Source organism: Salvia hispanica, chromosome 1 (genome assembly GCF_029641045.1).
Source record: "Salvia hispanica isolate PSC_SH4W2 chromosome 1, Shi_PSC_v1, whole genome shotgun sequence".
Classification (NCBI taxonomy): Eukaryota; Viridiplantae; Streptophyta; class Magnoliopsida; order Lamiales; family Lamiaceae; genus Salvia; species Salvia hispanica.
Genome location: NC_142692.1, coordinates 36,674,240 through 36,687,845, shown reverse-complemented (window position 1 = coordinate 36,687,845; position 13,606 = coordinate 36,674,240). Strand labels below are relative to the sequence as shown.

The following is a 13,606-nucleotide window of genomic DNA, read 5'->3' as shown; positions in this document are numbered from 1 at the left end:
ATGAACCAAAGTATTAGCCAACAAAAATTAGATGATAAAACAATAGTGTTACGTTTGTGAGCAATCAAACTTATTTTTATGACAACAAAAGACAAATTTTCAGAATTTCCGATTATAGCTAATTTACTTTAATTTAATTTTAAATGTAATTTAAAATTTACTTTAAAATTTTCTATTTATATTTTAATAGAAGAAAAGAAACTGCAGTTTAGTTTAACTATGGGGGCAAAAGTGCAATTATTTCCAGGTCCTTCGCCTATAAAAGAAAAAACCAAATTAGGGCTTTTCCTTCTTCCAAACCCGCTCAGAGCAGATCGGCCGTCGAAGAACGAAGTTGCTCGATTCCTAATCCAAAAATGGTGTGTTCCTCGAGCTAATTCACTGCTATCGTTTTTCTGTGCAATTGTTTAATCCTTTTGATTTACGACTAATTGTTTGCGATTTTCGAGCTGCAGTCTCTCGTTGCAAACGAAGATTTCCAGCACATTCTGCGTGTGCAGAACACGAACGTTGATGGAAAGCAGAAGATTATGTTCGCCATGACCTCGATCAAGGGTATTGGTCGCCGTTTCGCCAACATCGTCTGCAAAAAGGCCGATATTGACATGAATAAGAGGTCTGCCTTTCTCTTTCTCCATACTTTGCTAACTCTCTGTGTTTCTGTGTTTGTGCTAAGATTAGGTCGAATTAAGGATTAATTACTGATTTTCACTCTCAATTTTTCTCCTATTGGAATATCATTCGCATTGCTGAATGAATTTAATGATTGATTTTATGTTGCGATTTATTGTGTTGTCTAATGTGGAGATAATTTAAATGCGTTGATGATGATGATGTTGTTATGACTGATACTAATTTGATACTACATTGCTGCACCACTAATAGGTTTTCATTTGAACTTTGTTCAATTTTAAAGCTGTATGTTGTCAGTTTTGCCATCTATTGCATTGAGAGCTCATAGGGTTTAGGCATTTTGGTTGTTGTTTTCTGCTAATTGATTATAGATAGTTGTGATTCCTCTATTCTAAAAACATTGCAATGGATTTTGAAAACTTATTCCCATTAAAAAAAAAACTTCTAGTACAATTTTAATCTAGGTGGACTATAGATAATTCTACCTGTTTAGGGACAGGGTTATTTTCAAATGCTTCAAAATTTTTGCTATTGATTTATCTATGTTCTAATCAAGTTTTCTTAAACTTTCTACATTCCTCTACTTTGTTGTCTGTGTACTTATTGCCATTGTTGGTATGCTTGGCATGTCTTCGTTTCGTCGACTTTGTGTTGTGCAATTTGCAAGCAATCTGAACTATCATCCTCTTTTGCAGGGCTGGTGAACTCTCTGCTGCTGAAATCGACAGCTTGATGGTTATTGTTGCGAACCCCCGCCAGTTCAAGATCCCTGACTGGTTTTTGAACAGGAAGAAGGATTACAAGGATGGCAAGTTTTCCCAGGTGACATCCAACGCCCTGGACATGAAGCTCAGAGATGATCTTGAGCGATTGAAGAAGATCAGGTGTGATTCTAGACTTGACATATCTTAGTATTTATCCAGCTCTTCACTTATATATCTAATTGGTTTCTGCGCGCACTGCTTTCAGAAACCATCGTGGTCTCCGTCACTACTGGGGCCTCCGCGTGCGTGGACAACACACCAAGACCACCGGTCGCCGGGGAAAGACAGTTGGTGTCTCAAAGAAGCGATAAGAGCGCTGTCATATCACCTATATCTTGTTGCTATGGATACCTTTGTTTTGTTTTAGGCTTTGCAAGAGATTTACATGAACCAACTTCTTTACCTTTGTTTTGGATTCCAAGTTTGTCTTCCAATATTGATTTTGATCATGGTTTTTAAAGACACTCGGCAAATTAAAGAAGGAACTTGTCGTTAGTAATTTATTTTGCATTTTGAGAAAGCTTTGGTTGGATTTAATCTAGCCAATTGTTTACCATTTCTAGTTGCAATGTCCCCCTTGCTAAAACTCCTCGAAGAATTTTATTAATGCTGTTTTTATTTCATTACTTCTCTACGTTTATGGATTATAATGTTGTTTTCACATAATATATGGCCTGATTTCTTGCAGTAAAATAATTTTTACTAATTTCATATTCTTTGCTAATGGCTGAGTTGTAATTTATATTGATTCCGCATATATTTTTATAGAAAGAATACATCAAATTAAAAAAAATTGGGTAAAAAAACTTTGATATCCACTTCTTTATTATGGTCCATTGCTGGGCCCAAACAAAATAAATGAATATAGGGTAGCCAGAAATTCTAACAGGCCCAAAACTGTGGCCCAATACTAGATGATATTGGAAAAATGATCATCCCATTTAGCCATAATTGTTTTGGTTTCTTATACTCAACCACACCGTCTCATTAAAACTCGTACTGTTTTACTATTTTTCCTTCCTGTTTATTTTGATTTTGGTCCGTCCACAAATAAGAATCCTAGTTCATAACTATTATAAATGTTAAAGAGACCCCACATTCTACTAACTCATTTAACTCATATATCATTTAAAACTAATATATACAAATGAGATTCATATTCCATTAACTTTTCTTAACATTTCTTAAAGATCGTGCTAAAAAGAAATGAGACTCCTATATCCTATATGTATCATTATTCATCTAAATCCCAATAAATACGCATGCGCACCAACATAGCATTACGTTTGTCCAGTAAAAAAGTCATCATGATATAATTGAGAATCTTTTATACTTCAATGATTTGTCGAGGAAGCCAAATGTAATAGAACAGAGCACATGAACTACTAGTCTAATTGTTAAATATATTACTACTAGTAATTTTGTAGAAAACAAATTATTCCTATTGAACAATAAATGTGGTGCGACTTGTAAGTAGATAACAAGACAATAACAATTTATAAAAAATCACATGCTCTTAACAGATATGAAAACACAGAATCTTCAATTCTGACAACGACTTATCCCAAGCATAATTTTTTATCCAAGAAAAAAATACAATTGATTCTTAATAATTTCAGAAAGCAGCAAAGCAAAAGAAGTGGTGTGTAGGAGTAAGAAATTGGAGGTTCTTGTTGGGGTTTGGTGCCCCTTGCACAGCAGAAGACATGTACAAAACAAATAAATCAGACACGGATCTATTTGACCGATTATGCGATTAATCAATTCACATGTTAAACAGATAATTGCATGCTAGAACGCAAATAATTCATGCCCATAGAAAATAAATCCTAAACATGATTTCTACGGTTTAGAGTTACCGATTTGATTCTCCAAAGAATCGTCGATTGCTCGCGCCTTCTCCACGTGATGATCTTCAATACTAGACCACGGATCTTCTCTCTGGTTCCCGAACTGTATCTCGATATCAGGGTGGGCTGATCTTATCAAAATACTAGGACTCGAATAAAGAAGACAGAAGAAATCCTTTTGGGAAAAGGAGTAGAAATCGAAATCTCCTTCAGCTGGGGGGGGGCCGAAAATTTCAAAAATTTCAAGTATGAAAATTGTGATGATTCTATCTCCTTTATTCTCCTATTTATATTAAGTTCCTTTTGGGCCCAGACAGGGATATATGGAAGGTTTTGGATATGGGCTCGCCCAATTAGCTTTTTACTAATTAAATTGAACCAACAATTTAATACAAGCTTATATTGGAATATTACGAGCAGCCACTACAGAAGTAATATTGAACTCTCCCCATCCATATCCGAAATTACAAGTGATCCGGGTTTCCGTTATTTATTATTTATTTCCCGTGCTTAAGATATAAATGTCCATTAATTAATTAATGTCTGCTATGGACTTAATTAATTAATATCTTATTAATTTCAAGAGTGGACTTAGCAAGAAATACTTATTTATTATTCATAGAGTAATAAAACTCCAACTGGCCAGTTTTCCGAATAATAAAACCTTGTTCGAGCTCCTCTTGAGGACATTATCAAACGAGACTCACCTCGTGCATGTTTCAACATAATAGCAATCCTAGCACCGCTAGATATTAATCACCACTACCCAATATATCAGGATTATTGGGTTGCGAAAAACCCGCACCATTTGATAAGTCAAAGTAGTGCATAATCGATACCGTATGCTCAATGCTAACATATGTAGATTAAGAAATAATATTTTATCAAGACCTAGTCTTTCAGTAGATAGCATAAAGACACGTCTTGCTGTTAGATCCGTTCAGTGCTATACCACACCAATGTCATCTTATTTTAGTAAGGCTTAGAAATATGCGGACTGACATTGCAACCTTTCACGATAGGTAGCCAAAGCCTATCTAGGTTGTGAAATTCTTCTTTTTCTTTTGCAAAGCATTGCATAGATTTGACCGTGTTACCTTAAAGTGGACGACGCCCACAACCGGTCTACTAAGCAAATGACTTAGACTTTGTTTACTTCTTATGCATTTAAATGTTTGTAAAACATCTTATAAATGCACAAGCAAACACAATTTAATAATAATAGTGATTCTATTCGTGCGGAACTGCTCGAATAATACTGAATCAGGTTAAAAGTGGATTATAGAGTTTTACGTATACAAGCAAGATTCTATTCGAGCGAAACTTGCTCGAAACATGCTTTTCAGTATACCAAACCTAACAATCTTCCACTTATACACAAAACATGCTTTCGAGTATACCCACTGCCAAAAACTCTCCCACTTATACACAAAGCAGGTATTGATACTAGATATATCGAACTACCATTCATTTCACTAAGTGAAAGAAAAATCTGCTTGGTAGTTCTCTGATTATATCTTTGTCACCATAATGTCTTTGCTGCGTACTTGATCTTTAATTAATTTCATCCCCATATGTGCTTGCTTAGCTTAATAAACTCGTGTGTCCTTTGAGTTAGCCTTCACTAGAGTAATTAAATATAATACTCATAGGCATACTCAAACTTACGATTAAAGCTATTAGGAAGATATTCCTAAGGTAAACACATAATCAGAGGATAACTTACTCGATCACTGATTAGTAATAAAACTAAGACAGTGTAACCTCAAGGACATTACATGAATGACTGGTAAACTAGAATATAGTTACTAGTCTTTCTCAAGCACTAGGGTATATTCATTACCTCAATCAAAATCCTTTGCCATGGTTATTATGATATATACTTGCTATGCTAAAGCACAACTAATATCAAACTTAGTACACACTATAGCATACATGAGACAACTATCTCCAAAACTAGTCTCATAATTCTTGATCTCACTAAGCGTCAAACGACACTTGACTAGAGACAAGACAATTCCATCTTGAGATGTATAAACCTTTTCATGGAATTTCTAATGCTTAAATGTTCCAAGCAATGTGTAGATATAAGATTCCTAAGAGAATGTCAACATTCTTTCTAGCAATGTTAAAAGGACTTAGATGCTAAGAATGTAATTAGTTTCTCTTAAATCATTTATCTTAAACTGGGTAGACAACCAGTTTCCTACGCTAGATGCCAATCTTAGTTGTTTGCAACTTTTGTAGATTTCATCATCGTAGAGTACCAATAATACCACATTTAATGCACTTTCAACTTTCTAGTGCTTACAGCACTGCAATGGGCAAAAGTCAAATTCCAGACATTTGACAATTTTGATAAAACACATATACTCTAATTTAGATGCTTGCCTAAGACCACGAAGGTCTTTATAAGCTTCCAATCATGCGTTTCTTGCCCTTAATTACATATCCGTTAGAATGTTCTAGTAGATGATTTCCTCAAGACTTCTATTTATAGAAGGCTGTCTTGACAATCATAATACATACATTCTAATTTATGTAAGTTCTAATAGACAATAGGATCAAATAAATCCTGACACAACGATAGCGAGAAGATAATTCTCTTTGGGCATAACCCAATGTCATTGTCTAGCCATTTGCAATCCACATTTACACTTGCAAAGATACTTGCTCCCACTGACTGACACAGCCTATAGGTAGTATTGCAAGTCTTGTAAAACATGTTGTCTATCTTAGATTGTAATATGGAATCTATCACCTTTTCTAAGACGATTATCCAAATTAACCAATACTACATTGTAGTTAAAAGGATTATGTTCAATTTAATCTAAGACTGAGTCTTCCGACACTCTTAGACCCATGAACTTGTTGTGTTCCAGTGGAACGCTCCCACTACGACATGGTTCTTACAATCTTAGGTACTGAAGTTGATTTTATTAGTGCAAAAGTTTCTAATGGTATGACTTCTTGGTATTGTGGAAAATCTGATATCTCTCTCTTTATTTTGAGAGTTATCGCGTTGTTAGGCTTGTAGTTCATCTCTTGATCTTCATACAAGAATTATATCTTTGAAGATTACAGAACTTATAACCTTACATCATTTGGGACAAACCTTAAAACATGCCTCAGTACACAACTCCAATTTCTTGGACACTTTTCCAACACGTATTGGAACAACATTACACTTTGAGATGTGCTAGACTAGAGACACTCTAGTCCACAACTCGTGTTTTGTAGAAGGTACTGATGTTGGTAGTTTCTTTAATGTTTATCCCATCAATGATAAGATTTTAATGAGTCAACTCATCACTTAATCAAACTTGTCTTAGTAAGACTTCGATTCCTTCTTACATAACTATCCCATTCATTAGATGAATGCTTGGATTTGTTAATGGAGATTAGACTCCCACTACTGATCATAACCCTTTGCTCGTCTCCTTATGGTGTAAACCATTAAGACTTGCTAGTCTTTCTATGTTGCACTTCTATAAGTATTCTGAATCTCTTGAAAAATCAAATGATCCTAACTCATAGTGCATTAAACAGACTTTCTCAACTGTCAAGCTATTTAACGAAATGTTAAAATCTTGATAGTCTAGATCAGTTCGAACAATTTCTAAGTATTTTCTTGGCCTTAAGGCTAAGAGCCATTAATACTTTATCATTCAATGATTAAGAAGTTGATGTGTTGTTGAATACTCAACCTTGTCGCACTTATATTATTTGATGCCTTAAGCATCAACCATAAAACAATAGTTGAGCATTAATAGCTCCCACTGCAACAAAAACCTAACTGGATCAAGATCTCTTACTTAGAAGTTGCATTGTCATGTAAGTCATTGTCCTTCTATAAAATAGGTCAATCCAACTCACAAAGCATCTTTTCTCGCTTTAAACAAACTTCGATGACAATTCAGGCTCTCCCATTTCCATATCTAGTCTTTTGTTCAAATGAACTAGGACTTAAGAAAAATGCAGCCTTTATGAATTCGTCATCTATCATTTTACTTTCCTCTAATAGTAACATAACGACTATTATTCTGAAGATTTTCTACTTTTCATTTAAACCTTCTTATAGTCATTTCTTATTACTTTAGGCGATGACTTGTGTGTCAGAAACTATTTGAGTGATCAAAAGATCCTCAAAACATTCTGTCACTCTAGGATATTCCAATCGAATCATCTGGACAGATTCTATTTATATCCATCTTTCATCGTCATTTACCAAGACTTGTCGAGCTACTTAAAGGAAAATAGCTTGACCTTATTCCTCAAAGAGCTTGTCAAGTACATGCATAATGCATTCTCGAACATTCTTCGTGGAATTATGTCGAGGAAATGGAGGACATGAATCATTGAGTATAAACTCCAAGCTTTCAGCGATGAGAATCTTATCCATTTTCGTTTCCGGTCTACATAATTTAGGCATTCGAGTTTTCTTTCTTTAAGGATCGCAGACAAATATTAAATGACATAATGAAGATTTGGCAAATAAACTTATTATCACATACTCATGCTCAATACATAATCACAAATAACCACAAAACAATTATGTATCTTACAACTGCAAAATTAATAAATTGTATCCTCCTCTGGAGGTTAATACGCATTAAAATTTTGACAATTTTACTGGTCACAACACCGACGCATCAATAGCTTTCTCCTCTGGAGGTTGACACGCCTAATGCTGCCTAAGCACGACCATCAGATTTAGCATTACAGAATTTTATTTCTACAACACACTCCCATAACAATGTTCATGTGTTGATAACAAAATCAAGCTATCTCATAAATTCTGATTGAACCCTGAAACTCGCAGTTCCTTAGGATTATTGTCCCCACTCTGCAGGTGGCAATAATATTGGGAACCACTTTCTAGTTCATTCTATTTATTATGTGAGAAGTCCGCCCTTATGAACTTACTATTTTCGTAGGATTATTGTCCCTACTCTGTAGGTGGCGATAATATTAGAAAATCAGCTTCACAAAATTTGGCAGTCCAACCGATGGAGACCATATACAACGCACTTGTTGTAATCATCACTTAGATATTTTTATATGGTTTTTGCATAATTATCACATAAGCAGATAAAACAGATAATCCACTTTAAAATAGATAAACACCAAATAAACAGATAAATCCATTTAATGCATGGCATTTAAACACATAGGATAATTATCGACAATTATTTAATCTAGTCATGGGAGAATCAATTAAATAATTAAGTTTTATATTGGATAATCTTTATCCAAATTGATTTAGGATTTATCAAGATATTGTAAACCATCTAAATCCATTTAGGACTATTCTAGATTTTATATCGATAAAATCAAATCCTACAATTCAAGATAACGTTGATCTAGAATTATCATTATTTAAATCGCATTAGGATATTACTAGATAGAAATAATCCCATCATAATCCATAAGATAAAAATAAAATCCTATCAACCAAGGTTTATACAAATCTTAATTCTATTTAGAATAGATATCCAGAATATATCAAACATTACTTAGGATTTCTTAGATAAATTAGTTTATCTAAATCCAATTAAATAATGATTTTCTTATATATCATCTTTATCCTAATCTATCTAGGACATAAATCCAAAGATAAGGATAACTTGGATTAATACTTATTTTAATCCATCTAGGATTTGTCTTAATAGAATTAAATCTATTCAAATCCATAGGATAAAATAAATCAATATTAATATTAATCCTAATCCATCAAGGATTTAACTTGGAGTAAATCCATATAAATCCATAGAATTAAATAATATTATATTCGAATTATTCAAATCTATCCAAGATTTATCTAGGAATAAATCCATATAAATCTATATGATAAGAATAAAATATTATATAATCACTATCCAAATCCATCTAGAATTTATCTATGAATAAATTCATCTAAACTCATAGGATAAGAATAAAATAATATTATCATTATCTAAATCCAACTAGGATTTGTCTAGGGATAAATCCACATTAATCCATAGGATATAGATAAATATTAGATTGTCATTATCCAAATTTAACTAGGATTTTTGTCTAGGAATTAAATCCCTACGAATCCATAAAATAAGGATAAAATCAATAATTAATCCATGATTTAATACAAAATCAAATCTTATATAATATATAAAATCCACAAGATATATTTCAAATCTTATTTCCAAATTAATCTTGAATTATTTCCGAAATTGAATCCAAGGATTTGGAAATCCTAATCAAAATTTGGAAAGCGAAGTCGTGAGACGAGACAAAACGACATCACGCATAGGGAAACCCTAATCTTGCGTCGTCGTACTCCCACTGAACCGCAGCCGCTGCTGGGCTCCCACTCGTCTCGCGAGCTCGCCGAGCCTGACGTCTCCGACGCTACTGCGTCGACGTCGCTCCTCCGGAGCTGCTGTCGCTGCTGCTCCGTCTACGGCTGCTCACGAAGATCGCTGTCTTTCGAGCCCGGGAACTGCCCACGAAGGGCTCCCACTCAGACCGCCATCGCCGCGTGCATCAAGCTAGCCTTCCCTCTCTGTCTCACGCATCCACCGAGCCTGACGTCTCCGACGCTGCTGCGTCAACGTCGCTCCGCTGGAGCTGCTGTCGCGTCTCCGGCGTCAACGGTGCTGCTGCCTCGCGAAACCACCGTTGCTGCTGCTGCGAGATCTCCGACGTCGCTGCCGCCGTGTCGCAGCTGCTCCGGTGTTGCTGTTTGCTGTTGCGACGCCTCTGGCGCTGCTGCTGCGTCGTCGCTTGTGCGACGTCGTCTCTGCAGCCGCCGGCGCTGCTGCCCGGTGATCTCCGACGCTGCTGCGTCGACACCTCTCCGCAGCCATGGCTGCGGTGCGACGGATTCTTGATGTCGCAATCGCAACAATTCTTGATTTGCCGACTTGGAATTCAAATTCACGTAAGGCAAATATAATTGATCAAGTAATGATACCATATGTGTTGAAGTCAACGTAACCATTACATAGGTTTAACCATTACGTATCTTGAATTAATTACTCATCAATTCATTAACATAATTAATTCACGTAGCATACATAATTCATCGTTAGACAAAACCACGACGAATATAGACATGCATTCAAGCAATTCACATAACATGAAATTAATCCACATAATCAGAGCCAAAAATTGGCTCTGATACCAATTGTTGGGGTTTGGTGCCCCTTGCACAGCGGAAGACATGTACAAAACAAATAAATCAGACACGGATCTATTTGACCGATTATGCGATTAATCAATTCACATGTTAAACAGATAATTGCATGCTAGAACGCAAATAATTCATGCTCATAGAAAATAAATCCTAAACATGATTTCTACGGTTTAGAGTTACCGATTTGATTCTCCAAAGAATCGTCGATTGCTCGCGCCTTCTCCACGTGATGATCTTCAATACTAGACCACGGATCTTCTCTCTGGTTCCCGAACTGTATCTCGATATCAGGGTGGGCTGATCTTATCAAAATACTAGGACTCGAATAAAGAAGACAGAAGAAATCCTTTTGGGAAAAGGAGTAGAAATCGAAATCTCCTTCAGCTGGGGAGTTAGAAATTTTCGAAAAATTTGAGAATGAAAATTGTGATTTTTCTGTCTCCTTCATTCTCCTATATATATTAAGTTCCTTTTGGGCCCAGACAGGGATCTATGGAAGGTTTTGGATATGGGCTCCCCCAATTAGCTTTTTACTAATTAAATTGAACCCACAATTTAATACAAGCTTATATTGGAATATTACGAGCAGCCACTACAGAAGTAATATTGAACTCTCCCCATCCAAATCCGAAATTACAAGTAATCCGGGTTTCCACTTTTATTATTTATTTCCCGCGCTTAAGATATAAATGTCCATTAATTAATTAATGTCTGCTATGGACTTAATTAATTAATATCTTATTAATTCCAAGAGTGGACTTAGCAAGAAACATTTATTTATTATTCATAGAGTAATAAAACTCCAACTGGCCAGTTTTCCGAATAATAAAACCTTGTTCGAGCTCCTCTTGAGGACATTATCAAACGAGACTCACCTCGTGCACGTTTCAACATAATAGCAATCCTAGCACCGCTAGATATTAATCACCACTACCCAATATATCAGGATTATTGGGTTGCGAAAAACCCGCACCATTTGATAAGTCAAAGTAGTGCATAATCAATACCGTATGCTCAATGCTAACATATGTAGATTAAGAAATAGTATTTTATCAAGACCTAGTCTCTCAGTAGATAGCATAAAGACACGTCTTGCTGTTAGATCCGTTCAGTGCTATACCACACCAATGTCATCTTATTTTAGTAAGGCTTAGAAATATGCGGACTGACATTACAACCTTTCACGATAGGTAGCCAAAGCCTATCTAGGTTGTGAAATTCTTCTTTTTCTTTTGCAAAGCATTGCATAGATTTGACCGTGTTACCTTAAAGTGGACGACGCCCACAACCGGTCTACTAAGCAAATGACTTAGACTTTGTTTACTTCTTATGCATTTAAATGTTTGTAAAACATCTTATAAATGCACAAGCAAACACAATTTAATAATAATAGTGATTCTATTCGTGCGGAACTGCTCGAATAATACTGAATCAGGTTAAAAGTGGATTATAGAGTTTTACGTATACAAGCAAGATTCTATTCGAGCGAAACTTGCTCGAAACATGCTTTTCAGTATACCAAACCTAACAGTTCTCTGATTTTGTCCATGGCCCAACTTTACAAATGATTAATTATAGATCCTAATCTAAATTACTTATTTTGTCATTTCATCAAGGTTCTGCCATTAAACACTTCTCTTTTCTCGTTCATTTACTTCATACGACAAACAATTTTTATCTAATGAATCCTTTTATCCCAAAATTATGTATAGGGTTTGCCATTGGTGAACTATTGTTGAATCTAAAAAATGCTACAATTAACAATAAACCATAACTTAGGATTCGCATCACTATGGGTAGATGAAAAATCATTAATGCGCCTTTTCAACAAATGTAGAAATGTTACTACAATCTTTAAATTTCTTGGCTCTATGTATTGTGTTCTTATCAATCATATTAAAGTTTTTATTTAATGAAAGAGTTATAAAAATTATAACTTGATTGAACATGTAAAATGTGATAGATCGTTTTGGCCTTTGTACTTGTAAAGAAGAGCCCACATGCTTTTGTTTTCATTGAAAGGACATGGGCCACTTTTCTTCATCACTATTTAATTAATCTCTCTAAACATATATACCTACATGAAAATAAATTGCACATGATTTTTATTGTTAAGAGTGAACTACAAAAATAGTCCCTGAACTATGTGTTTATCTCGCAATTGAACTTTGAACTTTAAAAATATTTTCAGACAATCCTGGACTAAGCGTTTATTTCAAAATTGGTCTTTTTTCACTGTTCGTGACGAAAATACCCTTTTAGGGGGTTTTGGGTGGTTTGGGCAATTTGGTCTTTTTACACTTTAAATCTGATATTATTTCAGTGATTTACTAAATCTGATATTATTTCAGCGATTTACTAAATCTGATATTATTTCAAAATTATCATTCTTCTTTCCTTTTTCCATCCTTCATTTTGTTTCTTTATTTCAATATTAAATTTAATTTTAAAAATTTAAATTTTAAATTTAAATTTTTAAATATCAATACTTTTTTATTAATTATTAAAATTACTATTAAATCAAATTAATAGTTTTAATCAATATTTGATAGTGTCTAATATTTAATCAATAAATTACGACGACGCGTTAGTTTTAATCAATATTTAATAGTTTTAATCATAAATAGATCATATAACACGATTTATTCTGAGATAAATACGCATCCAATGTAAGACTAATATAATTTTCATTTATTAATTTGAAAACAATCAAAATTAACTAGAAAATTTCAACAAAAATTCTCCTATATCAATTTTTTAGTAGTATCAAATTTTTAGTCAACTTCATAATTTTTAATCACAAGCAATTATAACAACCGAACGGAGGCTAAATAGAATAGCTCTTATTTTTCCATCATGATTAATCTGTTCTTCTTCAATTCAACTGAATATTATATTAAATAACAAAAATTAATAGTTTCAATATTTATAGTGTCCATGAATTAATAGTTTTAATTAAAAAAATTTATTGATATTTAAAAGTTAAAATTTAAAATTTAATTTTATAAAATTAAATCTAATATTGAAATAAAGGAACAAAGTGAAGGATGACAAAAGGGAAGAAGAATGATAATTTTAAAATAATATCAGATTTTGTATATCACTGAAATAATATCAGATTTAAAGTGTAAAAAGACCAAATTGCCCAAACCCCCTAAAAGGATATTTTCGTCACGAAATAGTGA

The 13,606-nt window shown here is 34.0% G+C and overlaps 1 protein-coding gene across 1 annotated transcript; it reads left to right on the top strand.

Moving 5' to 3' along the window:
• Positions 1 to 237: 237 nt before the first annotated feature.
• On the top strand, positions 238 to 1,896 carry LOC125217896 (small ribosomal subunit protein uS13z/uS13y/uS13x). The gene is made up of 4 exons (XM_048119467.2): positions 238 to 359; positions 456 to 616; positions 1,329 to 1,517; positions 1,603 to 1,896. The coding sequence occupies exons 1-4, from the start codon at positions 357 to 359 to the stop codon at positions 1,706 to 1,708; spliced, it is 459 nt and encodes a 152-aa protein (XP_047975424.1). The 5' UTR covers positions 238 to 356; the 3' UTR covers positions 1,709 to 1,896.
• Positions 1,897 to 13,606: the final 11,710 nt, after the last annotated feature.

Bases quoted from the DNA above. Each gene is read 5' to 3' on its own strand.
- LOC125217896 (XM_048119467.2), top strand. The intron at 617-1,328 runs GTCTGCCTTTCT...CCTCTTTTGCAG, and splicing joins GATATTGACATGAATAAGAG to GGCTGGTGAACTCTCTGCTG. The intron at 1,518-1,602 runs GTGTGATTCTAG...CACTGCTTTCAG, and splicing joins GAGCGATTGAAGAAGATCAG to AAACCATCGTGGTCTCCGTC.